This window comes from Micromesistius poutassou, assembly GCF_964030765.1.
Source record: "Micromesistius poutassou genome assembly, chromosome: 22".
Lineage (NCBI taxonomy): Eukaryota > Metazoa > Chordata > Actinopteri > Gadiformes > Gadidae > Micromesistius > Micromesistius poutassou.
Genome location: NC_140292.1, coordinates 13246922 through 13273672, shown reverse-complemented (window position 1 = coordinate 13273672; position 26751 = coordinate 13246922). Strand labels below are relative to the sequence as shown.

Below are 26751 nucleotides of genomic sequence, written 5' to 3'. Positions count from 1 at the left end.
AATATGCAACTAAACCACTGTAAATTAAGCACTATAAATGTATTTTTTGTGGGTGGCTTTTCTTTTATCAGTGCATTGTTGAAGGGAGCCTGAGACTCATTTCATCGCTGTTGCATTAATTGTTGTGAATATGGCACATAAACCATCTTGAAAACCCCCACATCCTTTGTTTAAAAATGATGCATTGTGTCGTGTTCGTTTCTCCGCTCTGGTGCTCCCGGTCAAATTTGACCGGCCTGTTTTAACTCTTACATTGACACAAAAAAAAAAAGATCATCACGAAATGTATTTAACTCCCCTTTAAGCTGTAAACAATGTCTCAGACTACTGGTTTACATGAATAACTGCAGTGAATATACAAAGAATAGACACAGAAATTGTGTGTGTGCGTGTGGTGGTGATGGTGGATTTGTGTAGGCTACTATCTGATGGATGAACACAATCTAGGGTCACCCATTTCCTATGGCGGTCATTTTTGACCGGGAACACCACAGGTTTTACAAAGTTGACTAAACCACTCAAAATTAAATGAAAGTGGTGATCAGCAATTGTACATGTTCAAATGCCTAATGCCTAGGATATCATAAAGGCATTGAGACAATAAAATGTAAAGCACAATATTTATGATTGATGAAAGTAGGACATCGGTCAGATCTGACCCGAACACGACAGAAAGGTTAAAATGAAGGAATTCAAATTGACAACCGGTCGTCCATTTATGAATATTCCGGTCCTTGGAACCAAGAAAGTTTGGGAACCCTAGAGCCGCGGTCCCGTGGTTAGAAAGACACGCGCTCTACGTGCACTAGCTCCCGGACGTCCCACGTGACCCCTTCAGACACACACGCGCTCTACGTGTACTAGCTCTAGGACTCCTCACGTGACACCGAGCTGTGGCACACTTCCGCTCCTGCGTGGAAAAGTTAGTCGAAATCTCGATGAAGTTCAGCCTCGCAGCCCCTCGCCACAACACTACATTCCTACGTTTACGTGGCAGAGTTTGAGTTTGGCACGTCATAGACATTTCGGGGATAACATATGCTTTGAGCGTACACGTTTTTGAAGATGTTAAACATGTCGACGAACGCCTCCTACAACGACCAAGGAGGAGCGGAGGCTGCGGTGGAGGTGGGGACCGAGGGTACCTCCACCACCTCCGGCACCGCGGCCGGCTTCGGACTGTTCAGCACCGACTTTAAAAAGTAAGGCGTGTTTGTGTTTGTTGTGTGTGTGTGTGTGTGTGTGTGTGTGTGTGTGTGTGTGTGTGTGTGTGTGTGTGTGTGTGTGTGTGTGTGTGTGTGTGTGTGTGTGTGTGTGTGTGTGTTATAACTTTCCAAGTACACCTCTGCATGCTTATTGTGCGCGGACTGGCCGTACACAGAATAATAGTGCTCACGTTTCATCCTAACCGTACACATGTTTCTATCGGCATGTGGTATTCTTGCTGAGGTCCTTTGTAGTTATTGGTGCATGAACTTGCCTCAATCGAAGGCGTGCTGCTCTCTTGGACTGGTGTGTTTGTCCTGCCCACTGGAGTCATGGATCACGAAGGCACCTGACCAGTCCAGACGCTGCATGCATACAGATCTCTGATGCCTGACCCCTCATAGTGACACGACCGCCCCCTGGTACTCTGTTGGTTGTTGGAACAACAACGTTTTATTAATTGATTTTGCAATCATATACAAGTCATCCAGTGCATCACTATATTTCACTTTCATATCTCGGTGAAGGAGCACAGTAGAAACTTAATTTCCGTTCTTCTGGTTGGAAGATTAAGTGCACGAAATGACCCCTGCATGATAATGATGTTGAGAACAGTAGGCTGGTAATCATACCACCATATGAACAAGAAGGAGAAGATGCATTCATTTATTTATGGAGAACCTCAAACCGATGACCTTTTATGTGATCATGTAAAATATGACTTCAAGTTGTCTAGATCCAGGTTGGCCTACCAGATTTCCTTGCAATCAAAAGACATGGCTAATATTTAGTTTTTTAATTCCCACTTATTTGCTTTGTTACGCACATTATACACTAATACATATTTTTCTAAATATGATTAATAACTTGAGATTAGAAAATCTGAAAATGAGTGAATCATTCTTATTGCTTTGGACACCCAAACGCCTTATCTTGTCTATTAAGCTACAATGTGAGCTTGTGTTTGTTTTGTGAAGGAGATGAATACTAAAGAAGTTGCTGAATAGTGCTAATGTCTGTCACATTAATTAATTCATACTAGTGCTATTTCATTCCCCGGCTCATCCTAGCTGAGTCGAGGAGTCCCTGAGCGAGACATCACCCTAAGAGACCCTCGTCCCGAGGGCTAGCTGTCTCCTCTTGCATAATACACTCCGCCGTCGGTGTGAGAGTGTGTACGAACCGTTATAAGTCACTTAAAAAAAAAAAAAAAGTCACTGAAAAAAGCATCTGCAAAATTTCCTAAATGTAACTACCTGTAACAGTGTAGTTCATATGCTATAACATATTGGAACTGCCTTGCGTTCAACCTACCTCAATTCTCTCATGTGACCCCCCTCTCCCGGGACCTCCACTGGCTCCCTAGCCGTCGCAGCTCGTATCAGATTCAAGATGATGCTACTGACCTACAAGGCGCTCAATGGAAATTCCCCTGCCTCCCTCCAAGCATTGGTTAAACCACACACCCCAGCTCGAGCGTTCTGCTCAACTACCTCAGCTGGACGTCTGGTACCACCATCACTAAGAGCAAGCAAAGGTTGATCATCAAAGTCACAACTCTGTTTTGGCACCGCAGTGGTGGAACGAGTGGCCACCCCTCCTATAGCACTTATTGTATGTCGTACGTCCTGGCACTTAATGTACGCACTTATTGTATGTCGTACGTCCTGGCACTCAAAACATAAGAATAATTTAAATAAAAGTACTTTTCTTTTTCTCATCCTAGCCATCTTTGTTGTACAGTGGGAATGGGTTAACCTAGTGATTGTAAGTGCTTTGCACTTGGTTCTGTGAACATCTGTACTGTACCGACAGTGATATTGTTTCTTCTTCTTCTGACAAATGTACTTATTGTAAGTCGCTTTTGGATAAAATTGCTTTGGACGGGTGTTGAAAACTATGCTAATACACTTAAAACAATGCATCTGGTTCGTCCAATGAAATCGCCATGCCCATGTCAAATAAAATCAAATAATAAAATCAAAAAAGTGTCTGCTAAATGCCCTAAATGTCAATGTAAACAATGGCACGGTGTGGTTGGATTAGTGGTTGGGATAACTCGCTTATTCACATTTTACCAACTTTTCTTAACATTAATCCTTAACCCTATGCCTAGCTCTTTATTGCCTATTCCTAACCCTTAGCCCCTAATCCTAACACATTGTTTAACATGCAGTTCCATAACATTTACATTGATATTTAGGGCATTTAGCAGACGCTTTTATCCAAAGTGACTTACTTTACTTAATGAGTGTTGTCAGAAGAAGGAGAAACGACAATATATTGCTGTGGGTACAATAAGGCTGTTCATAGAAACAAGTGTCAAGCACTACCAATCACTAGGTTAACCCATTCCCCGTATGCAAGCTAGGATAAGATGCCACACAACTAAGGACTATTTTTATAACGTTATTACATATTAAAAACATGCCATTTGCTGTCACAGTATTACACTGTACTTACTTGCCTAATTCCTATTTTAAAGTGTTGTCAGAGACGATCAGAAATAACTGGAGAATGAAGCGTAACATGAATGGCTGGTCGCTCAGTTTGTCATTCACTTTATACAATATGAATAATAATAGACAAGAACAATCAAGAGATAATAAACAAAATCTTGTATTGAACAACAACAACAGTTAGTTAGTGAGCCGTTAAATTTTCTCCGGTAAATACTTCAAAATCGTAAATTTCAAAGTCAAATAAAGTAGTTCACATTTTCGAACAGTGTCGTGTTTAACGGTCTCCTACGGAAGAAGATTAGGGCCACAAAAAACAAAAAAATTGAGTTCTGACTTTATTCTCAGAATTCCATAGTTCTGAGAATAAAGTCAGAATTCTGACTTTGATCTCAGAATTCTGATTTAATCTCAGAATTATGACTTTTGTCTCACAAAAAAAAGGAAGCACCGTCACTGGATTAGAGGTCCCATGACGTGCCACCAGGTGTGAGTGTGAGTAGCCCTTACAAGCCCTTTTGAAAATCTGTGTCTTATGACATCACAAGTGGGCATGTCCGGCTAGATGTGTGACGGCTAGAGGCTGATCACACTCACACCTGGTGGCACGTCATAGGACCTTTAACCATCCGTGCGCACCGGTTCTAAATACAATGGACTCATCGTCATAGTGGACCAAGTAGTGCTGCTGTACCACCAGCTGATGACGCCTAGGCCTACGTTACACATGGTTATTGCGGGACTAACTCTGTGTAACGTGGCCTGAGGCAGGCCTCACTGGTGTTGGGTTGTCCCTGAGGCATGGGCATCACGGCAGAGCCTGCTTGCTCCCCTTTTGTGCTAGCTCCACCTTTTCAATGACGCTATCCCCGTTGAAAGAAAGTACATTTGACATGACCGTGTTCTTGCAACAGTGTAATTGCACATGTTATTATAAGCAATGTAAAAATGGCGGCTTAGCTCAGGAGGGAGAGTTAACTTATAACCCAAAGGTTTATTAAACGTCCTTCATTGTGTTGGTCCTCTCCCTACAGTCACAAGGTTGTTCAGTAGTCACTAAGTCAGTTTGTGCTGTGGTTGAACTCAATGTGTGAAATAAGGACACAAATCTGCACCACAGATCTGTGCCATCTTTCAATTGGATTAGCATTTTCTTTTGTGCACAGTTTTTTTGCTTTCGATTTTTGACCGTCAAATCAAATTCAGTGTTACAATTCTTTATTATTTATTTAAAAAAATTGGAGATTGCCCAACTATTCTTAACTGTTAAAATAAAGTAACAAAACTTGGCTGTTACTTTTACCATCAAAAAATGAATCTATTGTTAACCACGTTGAATCCGAAAGAGATCATTAGGTTTGTAGTCCCATACCCAGAGACAAAGTATCTTCTAGTTTACCCATCCTATTTTTCCACTAGAGGGCAGTCAAACCACTTACTTAGGCCTATGCCTTGAAATGTACAAGTGTTACAGATTTTTCCTTGTTATATATTAAATTGCATTGCATTTTTATTTAATCAGAAGATTGTGATGGCTTTGGAACATCATTTACTTTGTAAATTTCTCAACACGTGTTGGTGCTTGAATTGGGGCGTTCAAGTATTTTAAAGTAAGCCATTCAAGTTATTTTTTATGAATTTGTCCAGGAGGCATTTGAATCCATTCCACACAATTACTCCCTTTCTCATATTTGGAAGCACAAATGCTATTGACATTTTCATGCTATTGTCATGCTATTGTCATCTGCCGATAGCATTTTCCAATCAACTATGAAGTATATTTCTCAGTTATTTTCTCACATGACGCTCACTATCAGTGATGCTAGGCCATAAACCTGTTTATTTGTGGGGAAAATATATTTGAAAATAGGGGTGGCACCTCACGATTCGATTAGATTCAGAGGTCAACGATTAGATTCTAAAACGTTTATCGATGCATCTCGATGCAACAATTTTTTTAATGTACATTTCCATGTGGGATTTTCAAAAAAATATATATATATACATTTGAGTTTGCTAATCACTTCCTACTTGTGTGATGATCATTAAAGACAATCAACAGATGAATTACCTTATCTAATATTTTATATTGGATAAAGTCGGTTCTCTGCGGAGGACCCGCAGGCAGAAAGGAGAGTTTTGTAGCGCTCTGCAGCAGGCCAACAAATTTAATAAAAATAAAAAATATATATATATACAGTATATATATATATATTCAGATTATAAATTTTTCTGCATCAAGACGGACTCGTTCTAGAGAGAAGCGTGATGCATCGAAGAATCGTCTATTTTTCCCACCCCTATTTGACAATGCCCCAACAGCAGAGGCATTATGAATATCACATATCACTGATAAGATATGACGACGGCAAAGATCCTCCTCATGTGAATGTAAAACATTAACATCATCCACTACCCCCGATTAGTTCTTTAACCTCCTAAACTCAAGTCCAACCCGTACTCTTCCAAGTCCATTTCATAAAGCTGAACTTGATTCATCCGTAGGACCACCATTCCTCATGTCATCTGTATTGTTGTCTTGGTCGTCTGAACCGGGCCGAACAGCACAGCGGCGCGTCCGCTCTGTTCTTATCAGCAGAGGGGTGCTGGCAGCCAGTGTGATCAGACCGGCACGGGCGCCTGGCTACAGTAAACTCCAGCAAAGGCGATGAAAAGTTCCTCATTGTTTGGCCACCGGCACATAAAGATAAGGCTCGGCGGCTTCCCCTTCTTACAGGGAGGGGACGGAGCTGACCTCGGGCTGGTGAGTTGGCTCCACAAAGCAGCCACAAGTCATAAGTGTTTAGTGGCCTCTGGCCCTCCAGCAGCCCTGAGAGGAATCCTATAGGATCCCAGAGGACAGTCAGACCGCACCCGTCAGCAACGGGACTATTGATTCCAGCCCGCTGATGGAATGCGGCCCTGGGAGGACAAGAGGTCTCCAGAGCAGAATGAGTGCTGGCTGTCGGAGATGTTCGGGGGTGGACGGGTCGGACAAGGGAGGTGAATCTTGTGACTCATATCAGGCAGAGAGTGCAGCGGGACAAACGGCAGTGAAGGCAGGCGTGGGAGAACAGAGGCAGCACACACTGCCCCGAGGGCCGTGTTTCGCGTGGAGCCGCGGTGGCGTTTTTTAAACCAGCATCTCATTATCTGTAACCTGGAAGGCAGAGCGTTGGTTTCAGCGGACTGTTATTCAAAGTGTTTCTAGAAGGAACCCGACTGGTGGAGTTGTTTCTGGCGTGCCGGTTTCCGGTTGAGGCGTTTCTGGGAGCGTGCGCCACGAGCTCTGCAGCGCTGACGGCTCCTTGACAAGGAGACGAGAGAGACCAGGAACTGAGAGGGACCAGGGACTGAGAGGGACCAGGGACTGAGAGGGACCAGGGACTGAGAGAGACCAGGGACTGAGAGGGACCAGGGACTGAGAGGGACCAGGGACTGAGAGGGACCAGGGACTGAGAGGGACCAGGGACTGAGAGAGACCAGGGACTGAGAGGGACCAGGGACTGAGAGGGACCAGGGACTGAGAGGGACCAGGGACTGAGAGAGACCAGGGACTGAGAGAGACCAGGGACTGAGAGGGACCAGGGACTGAGAGGGACCAGGGACTGAGAGGGACCAGGGACTGAGAGGGACCAGGGACTGAGAGGGACCAGGGACTGAGAGGGACGGTCATGTACGGCTGCGGGTTTTCTGCGTTTCGTCTGGAGGCCAGGGGAGCCATGAAGGCGGCCCTCGTGTCGGCCGAGAACCTCCAGCTCTCGCTGCGGCCGGAGCTCAGCCAGGAGGAGCAGGCCCTGACCCGGGATCACCGCTGCCACGACCACGAGGAGGCGCAGGGTCCCGGGTACGGACACCAGACCCCCCCACCCCCCCCAACACTCATACTGCTGCTGCCGCTGCTGCCGGCCTAGCCCGGCCGCATATTGACCGTCCCAAGTTGTTGTGCTGTGTCGGGGCGTTTGGAGGGTTTGTTTGAGGACTTTGCTGCTTGGACTGAGGATATTTAAAGTGGCTGAAGGGTAATCGTAATGCCGTTTTGTTTCCGTGAAGTGTTTGCTGACACAAGCTCTTGTTTTTGAGAACTTAGTTTTGAGTCTGCATGGGAAATGTTTGCTTTGTCCAAATATGTTAACATATCACATGTATGCGTAATATCAATGCGTCACGTGTATGTTTGTCGACGTCTGTCTGTCTGTCTGTCTGTCGTGTAATGGAATGACACCGCTCATTGGCTATCAAACTTCATTCTCTGCACCCATTCTGCAGCCCCAGGTAGAACTTGTCTAATCCAGTGTTGATGATGCATAACAAATCCATAAATCCACAGACCATTACATTTAAAGTATGTAAGAGTTCTGAGAAAGTAGAAATACATTTGTTTTGCTGTTTATTATTCGTTTCTATGGTAACGTGTGATGAATGAAGATGTGTGCATTCAACAGTTGAAAGCTTGCATAAAAATGTATATTGCTCAGAAATGAGTCATTAGCTGATCTTGTAACTGAGATGTTGGGTATTGTTCGCCGTCTCAGGTCTGGATAACTCTGCGTCCCGTTTGTTCTCGTAGGAATGATGACCTTAAGGAGATGTTGGAGAGCAACAAGGAGTCTCTCAAACTGGAGGCCATGAAGAGGATCATAGGGGTGAACATCTTTTTACGTGTCATGCTGTAGTTTGAAACCACAAACTGTGGGGGTCATTGCTGGACAGACAGTGAGTGGTGATACTGGTACATCTTCTGTCTTCATCCAGCTCATCGCCAAAGGGAAGAATGCATCTGAATTGTTTCCTGCTGTGGTGAAGAATGTTGCCAACAAAAACATTGAGGTATGGCGGATTGTTGTTTGAGATGTTATTCAATTATTAATACACAGAGAATCATTCAAACTAATTGTAAATGGGTTTAAAGCTTGGGCAGTAGGCAATTGATTTGGGCATTTTCTGTGAAATGTGTTGAAGTCCTCTTTACATCCCGACAGCTCTTAATAAATCAAATGCCTGTAACACACCCATCAATCATTTCATTCAGCCTGAATGAAATGATTGGATGGCCTGCCTGTCTGTCTTCACTAGGCTAGGCCAACCCAGTGCTAAAGCTAGCGGGCTAGTCACGTGTTTTGGGGGAGTGGCTTAAGAGGGAGTGGCTTAAGAGGGAGTGGCTTAAGAGGGAGTGGCTTAAGGGAGGGGTGGGGTTATTTTGGTTTAATACTTCAGAAGTCAACCTTACTCCGGCTAGTTTCTCCAAAGTATCTACCCTAGCTGCAACTTGCATAACATTCCACTCAAACATTTTCTGCAGAAATGTTAAGTTTGAGCATTAGCGTTAGCTTCATTGATGATTGTAAATAACTTCTGTAAGCTTCAACCAACCGTGTAGCAGCTACCCCACTGTCCTTCAAATAAACCTTCCCCATTCCCACACACACACACACACACACACACACACACACACACACACACACACACACACACACACACACACACACACACACACACACACACACACACACACACACACTGTGTGTGTGTTGATTAGCAGCAGTGGAATAATGAAGTTAGTTTGAGGGGCAGCATGTGTGTAGGAGTGTGCGCGCCAGGCGCAGTGAGGGAGGCGTGCAGGGGGCGGGGCCCCGCGGCCGCGCTGGGGAGCAGGTGGACACATGTAATTAACAGCAGAGGGGCCCCAGTCACGCTCTCTCTGTGTGTGTGTGTGTGTGTCTCTCTCTCTCTCTGTCTCTGTCTCTCTCTCTCTCTCTCTCTCTCTCTCTCTCTCTGTCTCTGTGTATCTCTCTCTCTCTGTCTCTCTGTCTCTGTGTATCTGTCTCTCTCTCTGTCTCTGTGTAGCTCTCTCTGTCTCTCTCTCTCTCTCTGTCTCTGTGTATCTCTCTCTCTGTCTCTGTGTGTCTCTCTCTCTCTGTCTCTCTCTCTCTCTCTCTCTGTGTATCTCTCTCTCTCTGTCTCTGTGTATCTCTCTCTCTGTCTCTCTCTCTCTCTGTCTCTGTGTCTCTCTCTAGGTCGGTCTCTCGGTCGGTCTCTCTCTCTATTTTCTTATTGGACACAATATAAAACCATGTATCAAGAGCGAGTGGAGCAGTGTATTGTTTGTATTGTATTGTATGTGTTTGTATTGTATTGTATGTGTTTGTATTGTATTGTGTGTGTTTGTATTGTATGTGTTTGTATTGTATGTGTTTGTATTGTATTGTGTTTGTATTGTATGTGTTTGTATTGTATGTGTTTGTGCACCCCTCGTCTTTGAATTATAGTGACGCCGTTATTTGTGTATAGTGGATGTGATAGCAGGGCAGGAGGACCAGCATGTGTCCTGCGGTCAGTCCTCAGCAGGGCTTGTGTTAGTCATGGCTCGCCCACGTGAAGGGGACCAGCTCCTATGCAGCATGTCTACAAGGAGTCCTCTGGAAGGGATGACTTCATGGAGCTCACCAGTACCAGCCTCCTGCTCTGAACCCCAGCCGACCGCAGCCAGCTGTACAACCTGTTTGGCCTTTTGCTTCCATGTCAGCTCATTCCTCCTTTTAGATCATCCAACTTATCCCCAGGGCATATCCTTTTATTTATTTCTTGTTTTTTATATTGTATAATCTTCATTTATAGTTCCATTAAAATGTAATTTAGCATGTTTATTTGTGTTGCCGAGCGACTGTAGACAGTGTTTTGCGTGTTGCTGTCGGAGCGCTGGTAGGTGACGGCTCCCCTGTGCGTGTGTTGCAGCTGAAGAAGCTGGTGTACGTGTACCTGGTCCGCTACGCTGAGGAGCAGCAGGACCTGGCCCTGCTCTCCATCAGTACCTTCCAGAGAGCGCTGAAGGTACGTCCCCCCCAGGGCCTCCTCTCCACAACGTGGACTCTGTGGGTCTGCCGCTGTGTTAGAAACCATCAGCTGACACGTCATTAATCCGTACCACGGCGTTGACATTTACATTCAGGGCACTTAGAGACGCTTTTATCCAAAGCGACTTACAATAAGTGCGTTCGTCAGAAGAAGGAGAAACAACAATATATCGCTGTCGGTACAGTAAGGATGTTCATACAACCAAGTGCCAAGCACTAACCATCACTAGGTTAACCCATTCATTGTACAAAACAGAGATAGCTAGGATAAGATGCTGCACAACTAAGTACTTTTTTTTGAGTGCCAGAACATACGGCATACAATAAGTGCGTACATTAAGTGCCAGGATGAGGCAGGTCGAGGTTCAAGGCAAAATACTAATTATAATAAGATAAATACACATAAAAACAACATGCAGCTGCCTATTTGGATTTAGAAAGTACTAAAATAAAAAACATATTTACATATCTCTATGGATGGGCTATTGTCAGCTTGCAGTGATTAAAAGTATATATTGACATAATAATCATATGTTTACCTCTCACTATGCAAGGAGGGGAATAGCGGTGATATGCCAACACAGCCAATGTGCCACCAATGTGCCATTTGTAAACCATCGTATGAGTAAACCCTTTCCATTCAACATTAATAAGAATGTGTTCTTCATTAACTTAGTCTACTTGGTAAAAAAAAAAGGTGTTGACGATGTATCAACGTGAATGTATTTTAAATTGTGTATCAAATCATAAATGAAACATTGTCATTCTGCATGTCACTATTAACACATCCTAAGGGGAGAGCAGGGTGAGGCGTGGGCTGGCCTCTAGGAGGTGATCCCTGACAACCCTCTTCTCCCCTTGGGGAACAAAGATGGAGACGTATGGAGGACTCTCCGCTCTCCTCTGATCACCTCCTCCCTTCCAGGACCCCAACCAGCTGATCCGAGCCAGTGCGCTGCGTGTGCTGTCCAGCATCCGGGTGCCCATCATAGTCCCCATCATGATGCTGGCCATCAAAGAGTCGGCCAGTGACATGTCTCCGTACGTCAGGAAGACCTCGGCCCACGCCATCCAGAAGCTCTACAGGTACGGTGGCCTGTGTGGGTCCAACCTGTCAGGACGCACTGGGCTTACTGGACACGCTGGGATTCAGATAGATAGATAGATAGATAGATAGATAGAGTGATAGATAGGTAGAGTGATAGAGTGATAGATAAAGTGATAGCTAGATAGATAAGTGATAGATAGATTGATAGACAGAGTGATAGATAGATAGAATGATAGATAAAGTGATAGATAGATAGAGTGATAGATTGATAGATAGATAGAGTGATAGATAGATAGATAGATAGTGATAGATAGATAGTGATAGATAGATAGATAGATAGATAGATAGATAGATAGATAAAGTGATAGATAGATAGATAAAGTGATAGATAGATAGGTAGAGTGATAGAGTGATAGATAAAGTGATAGATAGATTGATAGATAGAGTGATAGATAGATAGAATGATAGATAAAGTGATAGATAGATAGAGTGATAGATTGATAGATAGATAGATAGAGTGATAGATAGATAGAGTGATAGATAGATAGTGATAGATAAAGTGATAGATAGAGTGATAGATTGATAGATAGAGTGATAGATTGATAGATAGATAGATAGATAGATAGATAGATAGATAAAGTGATAGATAGAGTGATAGATAGATAGATAGATAGATAGATAAAGTGATAGCTAGATAGATAGATAGATAGTGATAGATAGATAAAGTGATAGCTAGATAGATAGAGTGATAGATAGATTGATAGATAGAGTGATAGATAGAGTGATAGATAGATAGAGTGATAGATAGATTGATAGATAGATAGATTGATAGATAGAGTGATAGATTGATAGATAGATAGTTAGATAGATGGATAGATAGATAGATACTTTTATTGATCCCAAAGGGGAAATTCAAGGTCACAGTAGCTTTAAAGACAGATCTACAGATCTACATGAATGCTATGGACAATAAGAGATACTGAATAAACTAAATAAAATAAAATGTCCACATGAATGAGTGCATGAATTTGAAGCCACCAGTGCTAGGATAGTTCCACTGTAGGGGGAGGGGGGGTCGCAGAGCTAGAAAGAAGGTTTGCAAAGCCAACCTGCTCCTTAATGGAAAAGCAATCCCTAAGAAAGTGATGCAGTGGGAACCAAAGTAGTGCTCTGGATAGTTCCTGGTCCAAATCTCAACATAAATGCACAACGTTTTGATCAGGTGTAAATATTGACTCAGATTGCTCTCTATGGTTAAACGCATGCTGTTGCATGAGTTACCTGTGATTGGCCATTGGCCACACCTGGTAACGTCAATCAAACATTCTGGCTACACCCTCCCCCCAAAATGAATTTCTTGTAACGTAGCGAATGGAGACAGAGCAGCCCTAAGCCCCGCCCCTAAAAGCTTTGGATGGAAGCGATTGCAACGTGTTTGTCTGATAAATCATACTCTTTATTATTGTTTACTGATGTAGTTTAGCAGACAATGACTGAGGAAATGGCTGTTGCCATGTAGTCTTAATCCTTATCAGCCTTAACGCTGATACGAAGGACAAGAGGAATGTAAAGTATTTTGTTTTGACTGCGTTTGGTAGGCTGGGACTCACTGGCAGGGCCGTGTTGATTTGTGACAATTGAGGTGAGGTCACAGGTTCATGTTGTTTCAGCGGTCTAAAATACGTTTCTCCTTGCAGCCTGGACCCGGAGCAGAGGGAACACCTCATCGAAGTCATTGAGAAACTATTGAAAGACAAAAGCACAGTGAGTCAAAAGAGACCAGCAACCTGTTCTCTCTCTTTCTCGCTCTCGCTCTCTCGCGTGCTCTCTCCCCTCCTCTCTCACTCTCTCATGCTCTCTCCCCAACTCTCTCACTCTCTCGTGCTCTCTCCCCTCCTCTCTCGCTCTCTCGCGTGCTCTCTCCCCTCCTCTCTCACTCTCTCATGCTCTCTCCCCTCCTGTCTCACTCTCCCCTCCTCTCTCACTCTCTCATGCTCTCTCCCCTCCTCTCTCACTCTCTCGTGCTCTCTCCCCTCCTCTCTCTCCCTCTCGTGCTCTCTCCCCTCCTCTCTCTCCCTCTCGCTGAGACCCCACTCAGTGACCACCCTCACCACTGGGGGGCGCTCCACTCAAGCGCTTCACCCTCCTCGCCCCTCTTTCCTTGGGCTGGCGCCCCAATGCCATGGTTTGTTAACACCCACTTAGAGCCAAACATCTTCAGATGGTTCTTGTTAAGTGTCCATTTGGAGAGGCGCTTCAGCACTGATGCTCGTGTCAGCTTAATTCTCTCTCAGGCCAACTTTCTCTCATTCCTTTCCCCTGGTCGTCCGCGGCCCCAAAGCGCTACATGAATAAGTCGGTGCCGCAGATTCCTGCTTCAGACCTCCGTCTTGCAAATGGGGACTGCCGCAACTGGCGTCGCAGCGCGTCACTTTCAGACGGACAAAATACAAACCAGTTTTTCCCAGTGCATGAAGTTCTATATATCATATTATAAATCACCCACACACACACACACACACTGACAAACACAAACACACACACACACACAGTTTGTTGCAATCTGTTATCCACTCACTGTATCCATGTCACCATAGCAGCCAAACAGCCCAGGCCCCGGGTGGGGGTGTAGGGGAGGAGGGTGGGGGGGGCGGTGGGGTTTGGAAAGTCCCAGTGCCAGATGCATAGCATATTTAGCTGCAGACGCTAACAAAGACAGATGAGTGGTCTTCAGCGGGGGCCCACAAACTGGGCTGGGGGGACGCGAGGGAAAGGGCATTATCATCTCACGGAGCGCGCGCGCGGCATTAGCGGGTGATGAATGGAGCAGCTCCTGGACACGGCAGATAGTTAATGGCTCACCGTCGGCCACTGCACTTTTTTACCACGGCAGAATGATGGCGTCTTTAGTTTGTCCTGCCGTCAGGTCCTTGTTGTCGGCGTTTAGGCTTGTGTTGTCGTCTGCTGTCGGCCAGGTGATTTAAATGCGTGCGTTATGTATGTTTAGTAAAATACGTCCTGTCGTTTTGAGAGGGATCGAGGAACCTTCACGGTCTCAAAATCTGGCGAGAGCTTTTCAACGCGGCGAGCATTGGCCGACTGCATGTGCTTTTTTTCCGCAAGAGTACATTTGTTTTACTTGTTTTCATCAACTATCTCCTTATGTAAGTCTAGTACAATAACTAGGATGTATTTTGTTGACACATGTGCGTCATGTCGATATCTGAACCAATCCTTGCTCCTGGTATTAAGCAGGCGTCCTAGTAGAGCAACAGACTGACCGGCCCGCGTTAAGACAGCCTCAGGTAACACATTTAATTGCGGCGAGTGGCTGAGATTCATTTAGTCGTTTATCTGCAAAATCAATGGAGGAAATTGGGGTAAATCGTGGCAGTGCCGTGGATGTCACCGGATCGGACGGAGAAACGGCGGAAACGTTCGGTTATTGTTGCAATCTGTGTCGTTGTCTGCGGCCCGCGGGCATTTACCTTTTTTTTTTTACAGATGTGCTCGTCAAGCTAAACGGCGGCGACACCCGGGGGTGCTGGGTAAGCAGGCGCTGCTCTTAAAGAGGAGGCGGCCGGGCGGGGGGGCGGGGGGGGGGGGCTGACGACAGACAGCCCAGGAGTTGGTGCAGCTGTTCCAGCGTGATGGATCTATTATTCAGCCATTACAAGATAAATGATCGATCCCTCCCATACCGGCCCCCGCAGCCTTTGCAAAATTGAAATGAGAGCGTAGAGGAGCTGGGGGGGGGGGGGGGGGGGGGGGTGTACGACTGTGTCGTGGAGGTGGTGGTGGTGGTGGTGGTGGAGGAGGTGGTGGTGGTGGAGGTGGTGCTATGATTAGGGGCTAGGTGAGATGCCCACTAATTTAAGAGGAGAAAACAGAGGGTGGGAGCGGGGGGGAGGAGGAGGGGAGGGAGGATAGCGCCGACCCCACAGCGGGGCCATCCATCACGAGGAGGCGTGCGGCGCGGGGCTGGCGTGATGACCCAGCACTCCGCGGCGCCCGCCAGCGTAATTAGGATTCATAGCAGAATAGATGCAGGGAAGCGGCCCGCGCCCCTTCATCATCTTACAGGAAATGTATTGTTATTAGAAGAACCATTTGCTTAGTGTGATTTTCCCATTACCGGCTTGTCACGTTAAAAAAAATAAAAAATAAAAAAAGGGGGTGTGTGAGGTAGAGGTGAGGGGGAGGGGCAGGTGTTTGAACTCCCCAGATTGGGGTGTCAGTTTTGTTGATGTTGCGTGTAGTTTACCGCGGAGCGGGTGTCTTATGGGGACGTTGGCTCTGAATGAGCGGCGCCGTGCAGAGCCGATAGCACACAGCCCGTCCCTCAACCCCCGCGCGCCGCTAAGCTAACCTTGGCGATGGATGACGTATGGCCGCACGTTACCATGTCCCCGACACCCAGGGAGAGCGTACATGTTTACATGCCGCACATATTTAAATACATGTTGTCTATATGCAGGCGTTCTGATGGATATCTGAGCTCGGGTCAACTGGATGCAAAAGAGGACGGTGAGATGGTGGGTTCTGATTGGACCGCCTTGATGTAAGGTCACCTGAATGTAAAAGAGGAGAGGGTAGTGTAGTGGTTTGTGTGTTTCTCTCCTGGCAGAAAGGGTGTGTATATGAACCACAATGTGCCTGTAGGCGTCCTTGAGTAGGACTCCTCTACCACTCCCTGCTTCTAAAGGAAAAGCTTCAGACAAATCACTAAATGACACAAAGAAAACACCTGGATACACCTTTTATCCAACATGTCTTAAACCACCTCCTGAACTACTATTTTCTTGTTTCATAAGCTCCCCGGCAGCTGAGGGAAACTACGCCAATGTGCCTGGAAGCTTTATAAAACATTAAAATGTTTCCTTCAAACGTCAGTATTTGTCTCAAAATGCGAGGCCTGGCCAAGGGTTACTCTGCTCTCAGAGAACACACACACACACACACACACACACACACACACACACACACACACACACACACACACACACACACACGCACACACGTGGATGGAGAGCACCACCACCACACACAATCAATGTGTGCTCATGACAGGGCTGATAGGACGGCTCCAGGGTTAGCGGCGGGGCCACCCGGGGCCCGCACACGTTAATTGGCAATACCAGATTCTGCTCCCGCTCCCCGTCCCTCCCTCACCCTGCGTTCCCGTCCGCCTGCCGTGTTAATGCTGTTTGCATATTAATGCGCCGGCGTGTCACTCAGTCAGGCCCCTCAGTCAGGACGCCGGGAGACCAGAGCCACACGCACACACACCCCCAAATGGTCTCTCTCTCTCTCCAGTAAAACCCCCGGTGATTGTAGCATGTAGCGGTGGTGTCTTTCTGTGTCTCTCTCTGTTTCTCTGTCTGTTTATTTCTCTGTGTGTGTGTGTGTGTGTGTGTGTGTGTGTGTGTGTGTGTGTGTGTGTGTGTGTGTGTGTGTGTGTGTGTGTGTGTGTGTGTGTGTGTGTGTGTGTGTGTGTGTGTGTGTGTGTGTGTGTGTTGAGCTGAGGAAAAACTAAAAATGCCAATGAGGATTGTGAGACAGATTCCATATTGGAAACGGCAATTTGTTATCGTCGGATTTCTTTCACAGCACGGTGTGAAAAAAGAAACCCGCTAAGCGATTAGATTTTCCGTCTAATTAAGTCCTGACTATTTGAGCTGGAGTCTTGTTTACCGTAATCAAAGCAGTAAATCACCATTATGGTGCTCATTCCATTAAGTACAATATGAGCAAGTTCTCTAACACCGGTGTCATGTCTATTCTTATTCTTTGTTTTGAGTTTTTTGTGTTAATGGAAAATGGGCGTAAAACATCAGCATTCTCATTTACTTTGCTCCCAAAAAAACAGCTCATATGCGCATCCTGGCATTTCCTAGAGGGGCCATGCAGGTGTGTGTGAATGTGCGCGTGTGTACATTAGGGCTGCTCACTTATGGAGAAAATCTCGATAATCACGATTATTTTGGTCAATATTGAAACTCGATTATTCTAACGATTATTTTTGAGTTTGAAAACATGACGCATTTATTCAGAATTTCTCCAAAAAAACTCTTTGTAGCTGAGAACTTTGAAATTTCCCCTTAAGAAAATACACAAAATGGTCAAATAGAAAATAATTTCCAGCTATGTATCCAGCTGTTCTGCAATTTCTATAAAGAAAAAAAATATATAAATAGTTTCAACTCGATCATGTTAGTTTGGTGATCATTTGACAGTGAAATCTAAATGGCGATCAACATTCGCTGAATGGCCCAGCCCCGGTGCACGTCGTTCACTCCAGCGTCTGTCCCCCGGTCCTCTCTCAGCTGGTGGCGGGCAGCGTGGTGATGGCCTTCGAGGAGGTGTGTCCGGACCGCATCGACCTGATCCACAAGAACTACCGCAAGCTGTGCAACCTGCTGGTGGATGTGGAGGAGTGGGGCCAGGTGGTCATCATCTCCATGCTGACGCGCTACGCACGCACCCAGTTCACCAGCCCCTGGCAGGAGGTGAGGGCCCCAGGACAGGGGTGGACCAGGACCCCCTCTGGTTCCAGGGGTGGACCAGGACCCCTTCTGGTTCCAGGGGTGGACCAGGACCCCTTCTGGTTCCAGGGGTGGACCAGGACCCCCTCTGGTTCCAGGGGTGGAGCAGGACCGATGGAGGCCTAGTGGTGGGCTGGTGTAGGCAGTCAGTCAGGGCGTTGGTACGACCCTCCACTGTCCCCAGGCTACCTGGAAACACCCGGGAAATAACGTGTCTGCTGAACGGCTAGTCCATAGTCAAATATAATGAAAAACATTCAACTAATCTTTAAGTATTTTATTTAGAACGATTTTTTCTTGTTTATTTTGTTATACGGAAAAATACTTTTAATGAATAATGAAGTTGAATTCATAGTTTCAAAGTATTTCAGTTATTGCGTGCAGGCTATTCACATCACGATCAGTTTGTCCAAGAGGATGATCTCCATCTCGCCGGCTTTCAGGGCGTCTCATTTGACGAGAACAACGAGAAGGCCTTCTACGACTCTGACTCGGAGGAGAAGAGAGACCAGACGGAGACCAAGCCCTACATGATGGACCCAGACCACCGGCTGCTGCTGCGCAACACCAGACCCCTCCTGCAGAGCCGGAACACTGCGGTGAGTACACAACACCAGACCCCTCCTGCAGAGCCGGAACACTGCGGTGAGTACACAGCACCAGACCCCTCCTGCAGAGCCGGAACACTGCGGTGAGTACACAACACCAGACCCCTCCTGCAGAGCCGGAACACTGCGGTGAGTACACAACACCAGACCCCTCCTGCAGAGCCGGAACACTGCGGTGAGTACACAGCACCAGACCCCTCCTGCAGAGCCGGAACACTGCGGTGAGTACACAACACCAGACCCCTCCTGCAGAGCAGGAACACTGCGGTGAGTACACAACACCAGACCCCTCCTGCAGAGCAGGAACACTGCGGTGAGCACACAGCGGCATCGCATGCTCTGCTCTCGGCTCTCGGCACTCTGCTCAGCGTTAAAGTGCATCGCTAAGGAAAGTGGGACTATGGAGAAAGAAGTGGACGTACTGTTGGTGAAGATGTCTCTAAAGCCCTACTCTGAAGAACGTTGAGAGTACGTCTGTAGGAGTAGACGTACCTGCCGTGTAGTTGGTCGGTGTATCTGGGAGCATCTTTAGAAATAATGCTCCATTTTCCTTGTTGGACTAAAAGGCCTGAGTACATACAGAACATTGTGATATTATTTGATCTTCACTGTAACACAATGAAGGCATCATTTGTGTTGGTTAAGCAGAAGCAGCCATTCAGTTTGGTTCCTCAGCATTCTCAGCAATGCAGACGTGTGTTCATAACTTAAACACCAAGACCTTGTGTTTGACTAATGGAGACGCTGGTCTATGTTGTCTCACACTCTCACACACACACACACACACACACACACACACACACACACACACACACACACACACACACACACACACACACATACACACACTGTAGCAGCCTAATGCATCTGGAGGCTGGATGGACGGATGGATGCAGGGATATAAAAAAGCTGAGAGGAATGTGGAGTGGGAGCAGAACTCCATCACCGGGAGCCTCAAGGTCTCTGTCGCTGTGCGGCAGCTGGAGGACAAATGCCCCCAAATACAAAGTTTTGATTAAAAACGCTGCTTGCCTGTGGAGAAAACTTGGCCATGTGCTCCATCTTAATAGAGTGGCTGGATCACATCAGTATGATGGCTGCTGTGCACACACCCGGTTTCTTTTTATTTATTTTATTTGTGAAGGTTCTCTGGTTGAAGGGAATCACAGAGGTGCATTTTTAGAGATCAGTTGGGTTTGAGATTTTTGCTCTTATTTTGTCCATTCTTACTAGTGATCGACCGATATTTGCGTTATTTACGTGTATCGGTATTGACCGATAATTTTCGCAGATTTCTATTTATTTTTTATGATTTACAGACTGTTCAGTAAATGTCCCTTTTTTTATTGAGACTTGTAACATTTGTTATCATCATTGTGTCATTTTGATGATGTAAATCGAGGGAGCAAAAGCACTAATCAGCTCCACATATCGGCTCAAGAAAATCTGTCTCGGTGTATCGGTCATCGGCGAATGCTGATGAAACAACGGTATCGTATCGGCCCTAAAGAAGCCATATGGGTCGATCCCTAATTCTTACTATACCTATAATGTTTTATCTTTCTAGATTAGGGCTGTACGGTATGGACTAAAATTTATATCACGCTATGATTTGAGGCATAGATGGTAACGGTATTATATCACTGTATGTTAATTCTATAATCTAATTTTGATATAAATGCTTCTGAAGGGGTAAAATACTGGTTAGGCAGCTATTACTGTATTTTTGTATTACTAGGAAATATTTCACAAAGTATTTTAAGAACATTTATTGAGCAAAACTGCAATAGAAAAAAATGCTAAATCTTTTCTCTTTTTTTAAGTTACTTCCAGTATGGATAGTATGGATTTATTTTTCCACTTGGTCGCGGACCTTGCCGTATAGTTTTGGCACCTCAATTTGGCTGAAGTGTGTGCAGGCAGGTAGTGCGTACCTGGGATCGACATTTTGAAAGGGAACCATGTCCTTACACAGGTAAACAGTGACGGCGTTTGTTATCTCGTTCCACTGCTGGCTTTTTTTGTCGTAAGGTCTGGCTTTGGAAAATGCCTGCAGAAGCGATGTCTGAGATGCAGAGACAGCTTCACGTCTCGTACGGTGTGGAATGAGAGCTTGTGAAGGGACTATTGAGCAGGCTGTGTGCCTGCGTGCTTGCGCAATAGCAGACTGCCTGAGAAGGCAGTATCACTGTCAAATCGGTCCCTGGGAAAAGTAATGTTGCGCCGTTACGTTTCAATACCATATTTTCAGTAGTTTTGCGTAACTTTTCACATGAAAAAGTAGTTACGTTACTGTATTCACGTTACTTACTTTGTAACACGTTGCACACAACACTGTCTACCGGTCTCACAGTCTAAATCCATATCATAGCGCAAAGTAGCGGTGTACTTTCTGTACCGTTTATACCGTACACCCCTATTCTAGATTGGAATTCATAAACCAAATTTAGAATTGTATATTAACAGTGAAAACGTGCAACACGACAACAATAGCAAATATTGAGCATCATCATTACCGTAATTTCCCGCATATAGGCCGCATCGTGGATAAACCGCAAGCCTTTCATTTATGTAGGCTATAAAAAAAACAGAATTGTGCATAAGCCGCACCCATATATAGGCCACACAAGTTTCAAATGGGCTAATTATGTAATGAATAGGCATATAAACCCCTTCAGCCAAGTGGTCACTGCAAATCGATGTTAAACTTGAACTTGCTTTTCCCCCTTAACGTTAAGACCGACTAGGCCTACTGTTTGACACGCGCACATTTTTGTGCAGGAGAACGGCGAGAGCACATCAAACGTGCGTAGCAGCTACAGGACCTGTCTTTCTTTACTGTCTCCGAGTGCGTGTCGCTGTTAAACACCTGAAAATGAGCTAGTTCACCATGATAAGACCGCCATATGAATCTGGAAAAAAGGAATAAAGACAGCGAGGATGCAGGGAGTTCAGCAAGGCTACAGTTGAAGATCAAGGTAAATCTGTGCTGATTTATTTTTAACGTCAGCATTAGAGGAATTGACGTGTTCCCCGATGGACAAATTTAACTCACAACTGTTTATGCTGACACTGCTTTGCTTTTTGCTACCTGTCTGTGTGTGGGCTTTGCGCACCGTCAAGAGAAAGAGGCGGTGGTTGAAAAAAGTATTTCGACCACTTATTAAGTTCACTCGTTGCTTATAATGGTTTATTCGTTTCCCAGTATCATTTCCTTAATTTAGAAGACAGTTTTGTTCATTTTTGAATTGTAAAATGAATACATTAATTTTTTGAAGTTGCGAGTTTTTGAAATTATTCAAAAGTCGAGCTGACCTCGCCTGCTGTACCATATATGTAGGCCTACTGTACTGTATATTGGTGAAACACAACACTGCCAATGTGGCAGTTCCATGTGCAACAGGGATTTCTAAAGGTTACTGTACAGTGGCGGAGACTAGCTTCAGGAGCTGAATCATCACTATGGTAGAGCTAAGAAGGTTCTACGGGCGCTTCAGACCAACCTTACCAACGAACAACGTATGAAAGAAATTCGTAGCAAAGAACGAATAACCTAATTAACTGAAAATGGATTTTTAGAAATCATTTTCCCATGTATTGGCTGCACCCATGCATAAGCCACATAGCTTACGCAATTTGAAAATTTGTGTATAAACTAGGGCTGCGCGATTTTGGAAAAAATGAGAATCACGATTTTTTTGGTCAAGATTGAAATCACAATTCTTCAAACGATTCTTTTTGAGTTTGAAAATAAAATGCATTTAACTTGTCTTGAACTTCAGAATCCAAAAAAAAAAAATAATATATATTTTTTTTTTCAAAAGAATTGTTCCAACTCGATTTTATTAATTTGGAGATCGTTTGACCCAAGAATCGAAATTGTGATCAAAATTCGATTAATTGCACAGCCCTAGTATAAACCGCGGCTTATATTCGGGAAAGTACGGTAGTGTTGTGTAGGTTCTGCTGGAGTCTTTGTGAATGACATCATCCCTAAAGTCTTCTGCTGGGGTCTTTGTGAATGACATCATCCCTAGTGTCTTCTCCTGGGGTGTTTGTGAAGGACCACTAAAGCCTTGGGGTGTTTGTGAAGGACCACTAAAGCCTTGGGGTGTTTGTGAAGGACCACTAAAGCCTTGGGGTGTTTGTGAAGGACCACTAAAGCCTTGGGGTGTTTGTGAAGGACCACTAAAGCCTTGGGGTGTTTGTGAAGGACCACTAAAGCCTTGGGGTGTTTGTGAAGGACCACTAAAGCCTTGGGGTGTTTGTGAATGACCACTAAAGCCTTGGGGTGTTTGTGAATGACCACTAAAGCCTTGGGGTCTTTGTGAAGGACCACTAAAGCCTTGGGGTGTTTGTGAATGACCACTAAAGCCTTGGGGTGTTTGTGAAGGACCACTAAAGCCTTGGGGTGTTTGTGAAGGACCACTAAAGCCTTGGGGTGTTTGTGAAGGACCACTAAAGCCTTGGGGTGTTTGTGAAGGACCACTAAAGCCTTGGGGTGTTTCAGGTGGTGATGGCCGTGGCCCAGCTCTACTGGCACCTTGCACCGACGCAGGAAGTCAGCGCTGTCACCAAGTCCCTGGTCAGACTGCTCAGAAGCCACAGGTAGGACCCACTCTGTCTCAGCCCTACACTGAAGGGGCACAAATACTTAGCCTGGAAATCCAGACCCACACCTAGAAAGCTGTAGGGTCTGGCAACGAGTAATGAAAATGGCCCAACTCAAGGGGAGGCACCAAGCATGCATTTGAAAATATCACCAGCGTAGCTAACCAATAGATAAGACTCTTGCCGTATCCGGTCGGTAAAACAGCAGCGCTTTTGGCCTGCCTATATCAGACACACCGATGTGATTGGTTAATGTGCTGGGAGAGGAGCATCGGGGAGGGATTATATTGCTTGTTCCCAGAGTGAATTGCTGAGCAAATTCAAATTGTGCTCTATTTGGACTAAGCCCACTGGCAATAGAATGATACCATGATTCTGTTCTGACTGTGATCTGCGATGACAAGTCCTACACAGTCAGTTGACCAGCTAATGGATACGTTTGCAATTTATTTATTGTTTGCAAAGTATAAACCTGCTCACCTGTCATCCGTCTTCAAACCCTTGTGGGCTCTAAGCTGGCTCCATCTTTCAAAGGATTGACCCGTGTTTCAGCACGGCTTTGGTCGTTGAGCTTTTCCGAAAGAGGAAAACACCTTTTAGGTTGGGTAGAATCTAGTACAATCTCAGTTTACCCGTTTGTTTGATTGCTCTTCCATAGCTACGGCAGGCTGTGTTTTCTTGCCAATACGTTTCCTATGCTGCCACCCAGGGTACTGGGAGAATAGGGACAGAACCGGCTGCCTGTAGCACTGTTGTCGGAGAGGCTTGTATTTCCACTTTGTTTCCTATTTCTCTGATGACCTATCGTTGTCATTTTAAGACTTAGTGCAGTCATTTAGTTACATTTAGATCCTTTCATTTGGTAGAACTGTACGGTTTTTGGCATGTAACTGCAGAAACTGTCTCTCACTCTAGCATAAAGCATAAAAAAGCAAAAATCAATCTTAAAAAAAAGGCGGAACGGAACAGAACCTGAGTGTGAGCCACATTTCTAACAAGGGTTTTCTTTGACGAGCGTGTCTGCTGGGTGACTGTTGGGTACATGATGGAGTCATGAGGACGTGTCTCTCTCTCCAGGGAGGTGCAGTACGTGGTGCTGCAGAACATCGCCACCATGTCGATCCAGAGGAAGGTAAGATGTCACCACAGAGAGCTCCAGACGCTGTGAATCCTGTCACGTATAACACGATGTGTCTCTCCCGCCCAGGGCATGTTTGAACCCTACATGAAGAGCTTCTACGTGAGGTCAACAGACCCCACGCACATCAAAACGCTGAAGGTAGCGCAGCACGCAGTGGAGCTGTTGTGACAACTAGAGTTTAGTTTGAAGTGACTATTTTTAAAACCATGTGTTTTTTTCCCTCCTCAGCTGGAGATTCTCACCAACCTGGCCAACGAGGCAAACATATCCACAATTCTGAGAGAATTCCAGGTTTGTTTCAGTTTATAAATGTACTTTGACTTTTATTCGTGTTTCGTATCATGACCAGCGTACATTCCCACTGTAGGGTTAGCGGTTGTGTATTCATCTAGCCTCGCAAACCAGAAAGATTGAAAGATTCACACTTGTTAGTTGTTGTTGACTGCGTTTATACTGAGCTTTTCTAACCAGTGGCCACTCAAAGCGCTGTACAATACTGCCTCACATTCACCCATTCATGCACACATTCACACACCGACCGGGGTTCCAACCACGCAAGGCGACAGCCAGCTCGTCAGGAGCAGTCAGGCTGAGGTGTCTTGCTCAGGGACACCTCGAACTAGCATCCTTCCGGTTGCTAGTTCGATCCCCGGCTCCTACAAGCAGTGGTTGGTGTCCTGCCCAGGCTCTGTGCCCCCTCCCCCAGAACATTGCAGACGCTCCATCTCAGTGCTGACCCCCAAGTAAACCAAGGTCAACGTACAACATATTAAACAATGACGCAGTGTGTAATACAGTCTCTCTTTAGACGGCTGGAGTCCACGAGCATTCTCAGACATTCTGCTCCAACAACTCAACATAACAGTTTGATATACGGATACTAGCCCTAACCCTCTCCCTCCAGACCTATGTGAAGAGCCAGGACAAGGCGTTTGCTGCCGCCACCATTCAGGCCATCGGCAGGTGTGCCACCAACATCTCTGAGGTCACAGACACCTGTCTCAACGGCCTGGTGCTGCTGCTCTCCAACCGAGACGGTACTGTCCAACACACTTAGTCTATTGTCCCCCCCGTGTGTGTGTGTGTGTGTGTGTGTGTGTGTGTGTGTGTGTGTGTGTGTGTGTGTGTGTGTGTGTGTGTGTGTGTGTGTGTGTGTGTGTGTGTGTGTGTGTGTGTGTGTTCTGAGACGCTCTGTGCTGGTCTCCACAGAGACGGTGGTGGCGGAGAGTGTGGTGGTGATCAAGAAGCTCCTGCAGACACAGCCCACCCAGCACAGTGACATCATCAAGCACATGGCCAAGCTCTTTGACAAGATCACGGTACACTGTGCAGGCCTCGAGCCAGACTCTCTAGACGGGTGTGTTCTCACAGGCTAGGGACCTGCAGATGAAGAGCCAGACTCTCTAGACGGGTGTGTTCTCACAGGCTAGGGACCTGCAGATGAAGAGCCAGACTCTCTAGACGGGTGTGTTCTCACAGGCTAGGGACCTGCAGATGAAGAGCTAGACTCTCTAGACGGTGTGTTCTCACAGCCTAGTGACCTGCAGATGAAGAGCCAGACTCTCTAGACGGTGTGTTCTCACAGGCTAGGGACCTGCAGATGAAGAGCTAGACTCTCTAAACGGGTGTGTTCTCATAGGCTAGGGACCTGCAGACGAATACGGTGATCTTGAAAGGGTACAAAATAGTCCCATTTACGTTTAGACACTTTTATCCGAAGCGACTTACAATAAGTACATTTGCCAGAATAAGGTGAAACAACATATCGCTGTCGGTACAGTTAGGATGTTCATAGAACCAAGTGCCAAGCACTTACAATCGCTAGGTTAACCCATTCCCCGTGTACAACAAAGATAGCTAGGGTAAGAGGCTACACAGTGCTAAGTACTATAAGGTACTACTATACTACCACGACATTCAATAAGTGCGTACATTAAGTTCCAGGATGTACAATAAGTAGGAGAGGTGGGCCGGGGTGGCTACGCAGAGTCTAGGTGAACTCTGAACAAGTGCGTCTTGAGTGTTTTGTGGACGCTGGCTCTGCAGTTGTTGGTTTAATGAGGCCAGGAGCGGACTAACATCTCTGTGTCCTTGTAGCCCCTGCGTGAAGGGTCCTACTCATCCCTCACACCCCAGTGGGTCTGTATTGCGGGCAGTCAGTGGTCTGTTGGGGCGCGGGGGGAAAGTTTGCCGTTTTGTTTACATCACAATTTTCGATTTGGTCCATTGATACATACTAGGGGTCTAGTGGCTAGGGTGTTGGGGTCCCAGCTGAACGC

At 45.8% G+C, this 26751-nt stretch overlaps 1 protein-coding gene across 1 annotated transcript in view; it reads left to right on the top strand.

The window, feature by feature from the left end:
* Positions 1-882: 882 nt before the first annotated feature.
* The window catches only part of ap3b1a (adaptor related protein complex 3 subunit beta 1a), a gene marked incomplete at its 3' end in the record, with an annotated part of 52367 nt that continues 26498 nt past the window's right edge, over positions 883-26751 (top strand). The window contains exons 1-14 of the mRNA XM_084486824.1: positions 883-1202; positions 8236-8311; positions 8421-8495; positions 10401-10496; positions 11445-11605; positions 13265-13331; positions 17894-18076; positions 18556-18711; positions 23231-23328; positions 24409-24463; positions 24539-24610; positions 24701-24763; positions 25377-25509; positions 25682-25791. Of these exons, the coding sequence (XP_084342950.1) occupies positions 1066-1202; positions 8236-8311; positions 8421-8495; positions 10401-10496; positions 11445-11605; positions 13265-13331; positions 17894-18076; positions 18556-18711; positions 23231-23328; positions 24409-24463; positions 24539-24610; positions 24701-24763; positions 25377-25509; positions 25682-25791 (1482 nt within the window). The 5' untranslated portion in view covers positions 883-1065. The remainder of the gene's footprint in view (positions 1203-8235; positions 8312-8420; positions 8496-10400; positions 10497-11444; positions 11606-13264; positions 13332-17893; positions 18077-18555; positions 18712-23230; positions 23329-24408; positions 24464-24538; positions 24611-24700; positions 24764-25376; positions 25510-25681; positions 25792-26751) is intronic.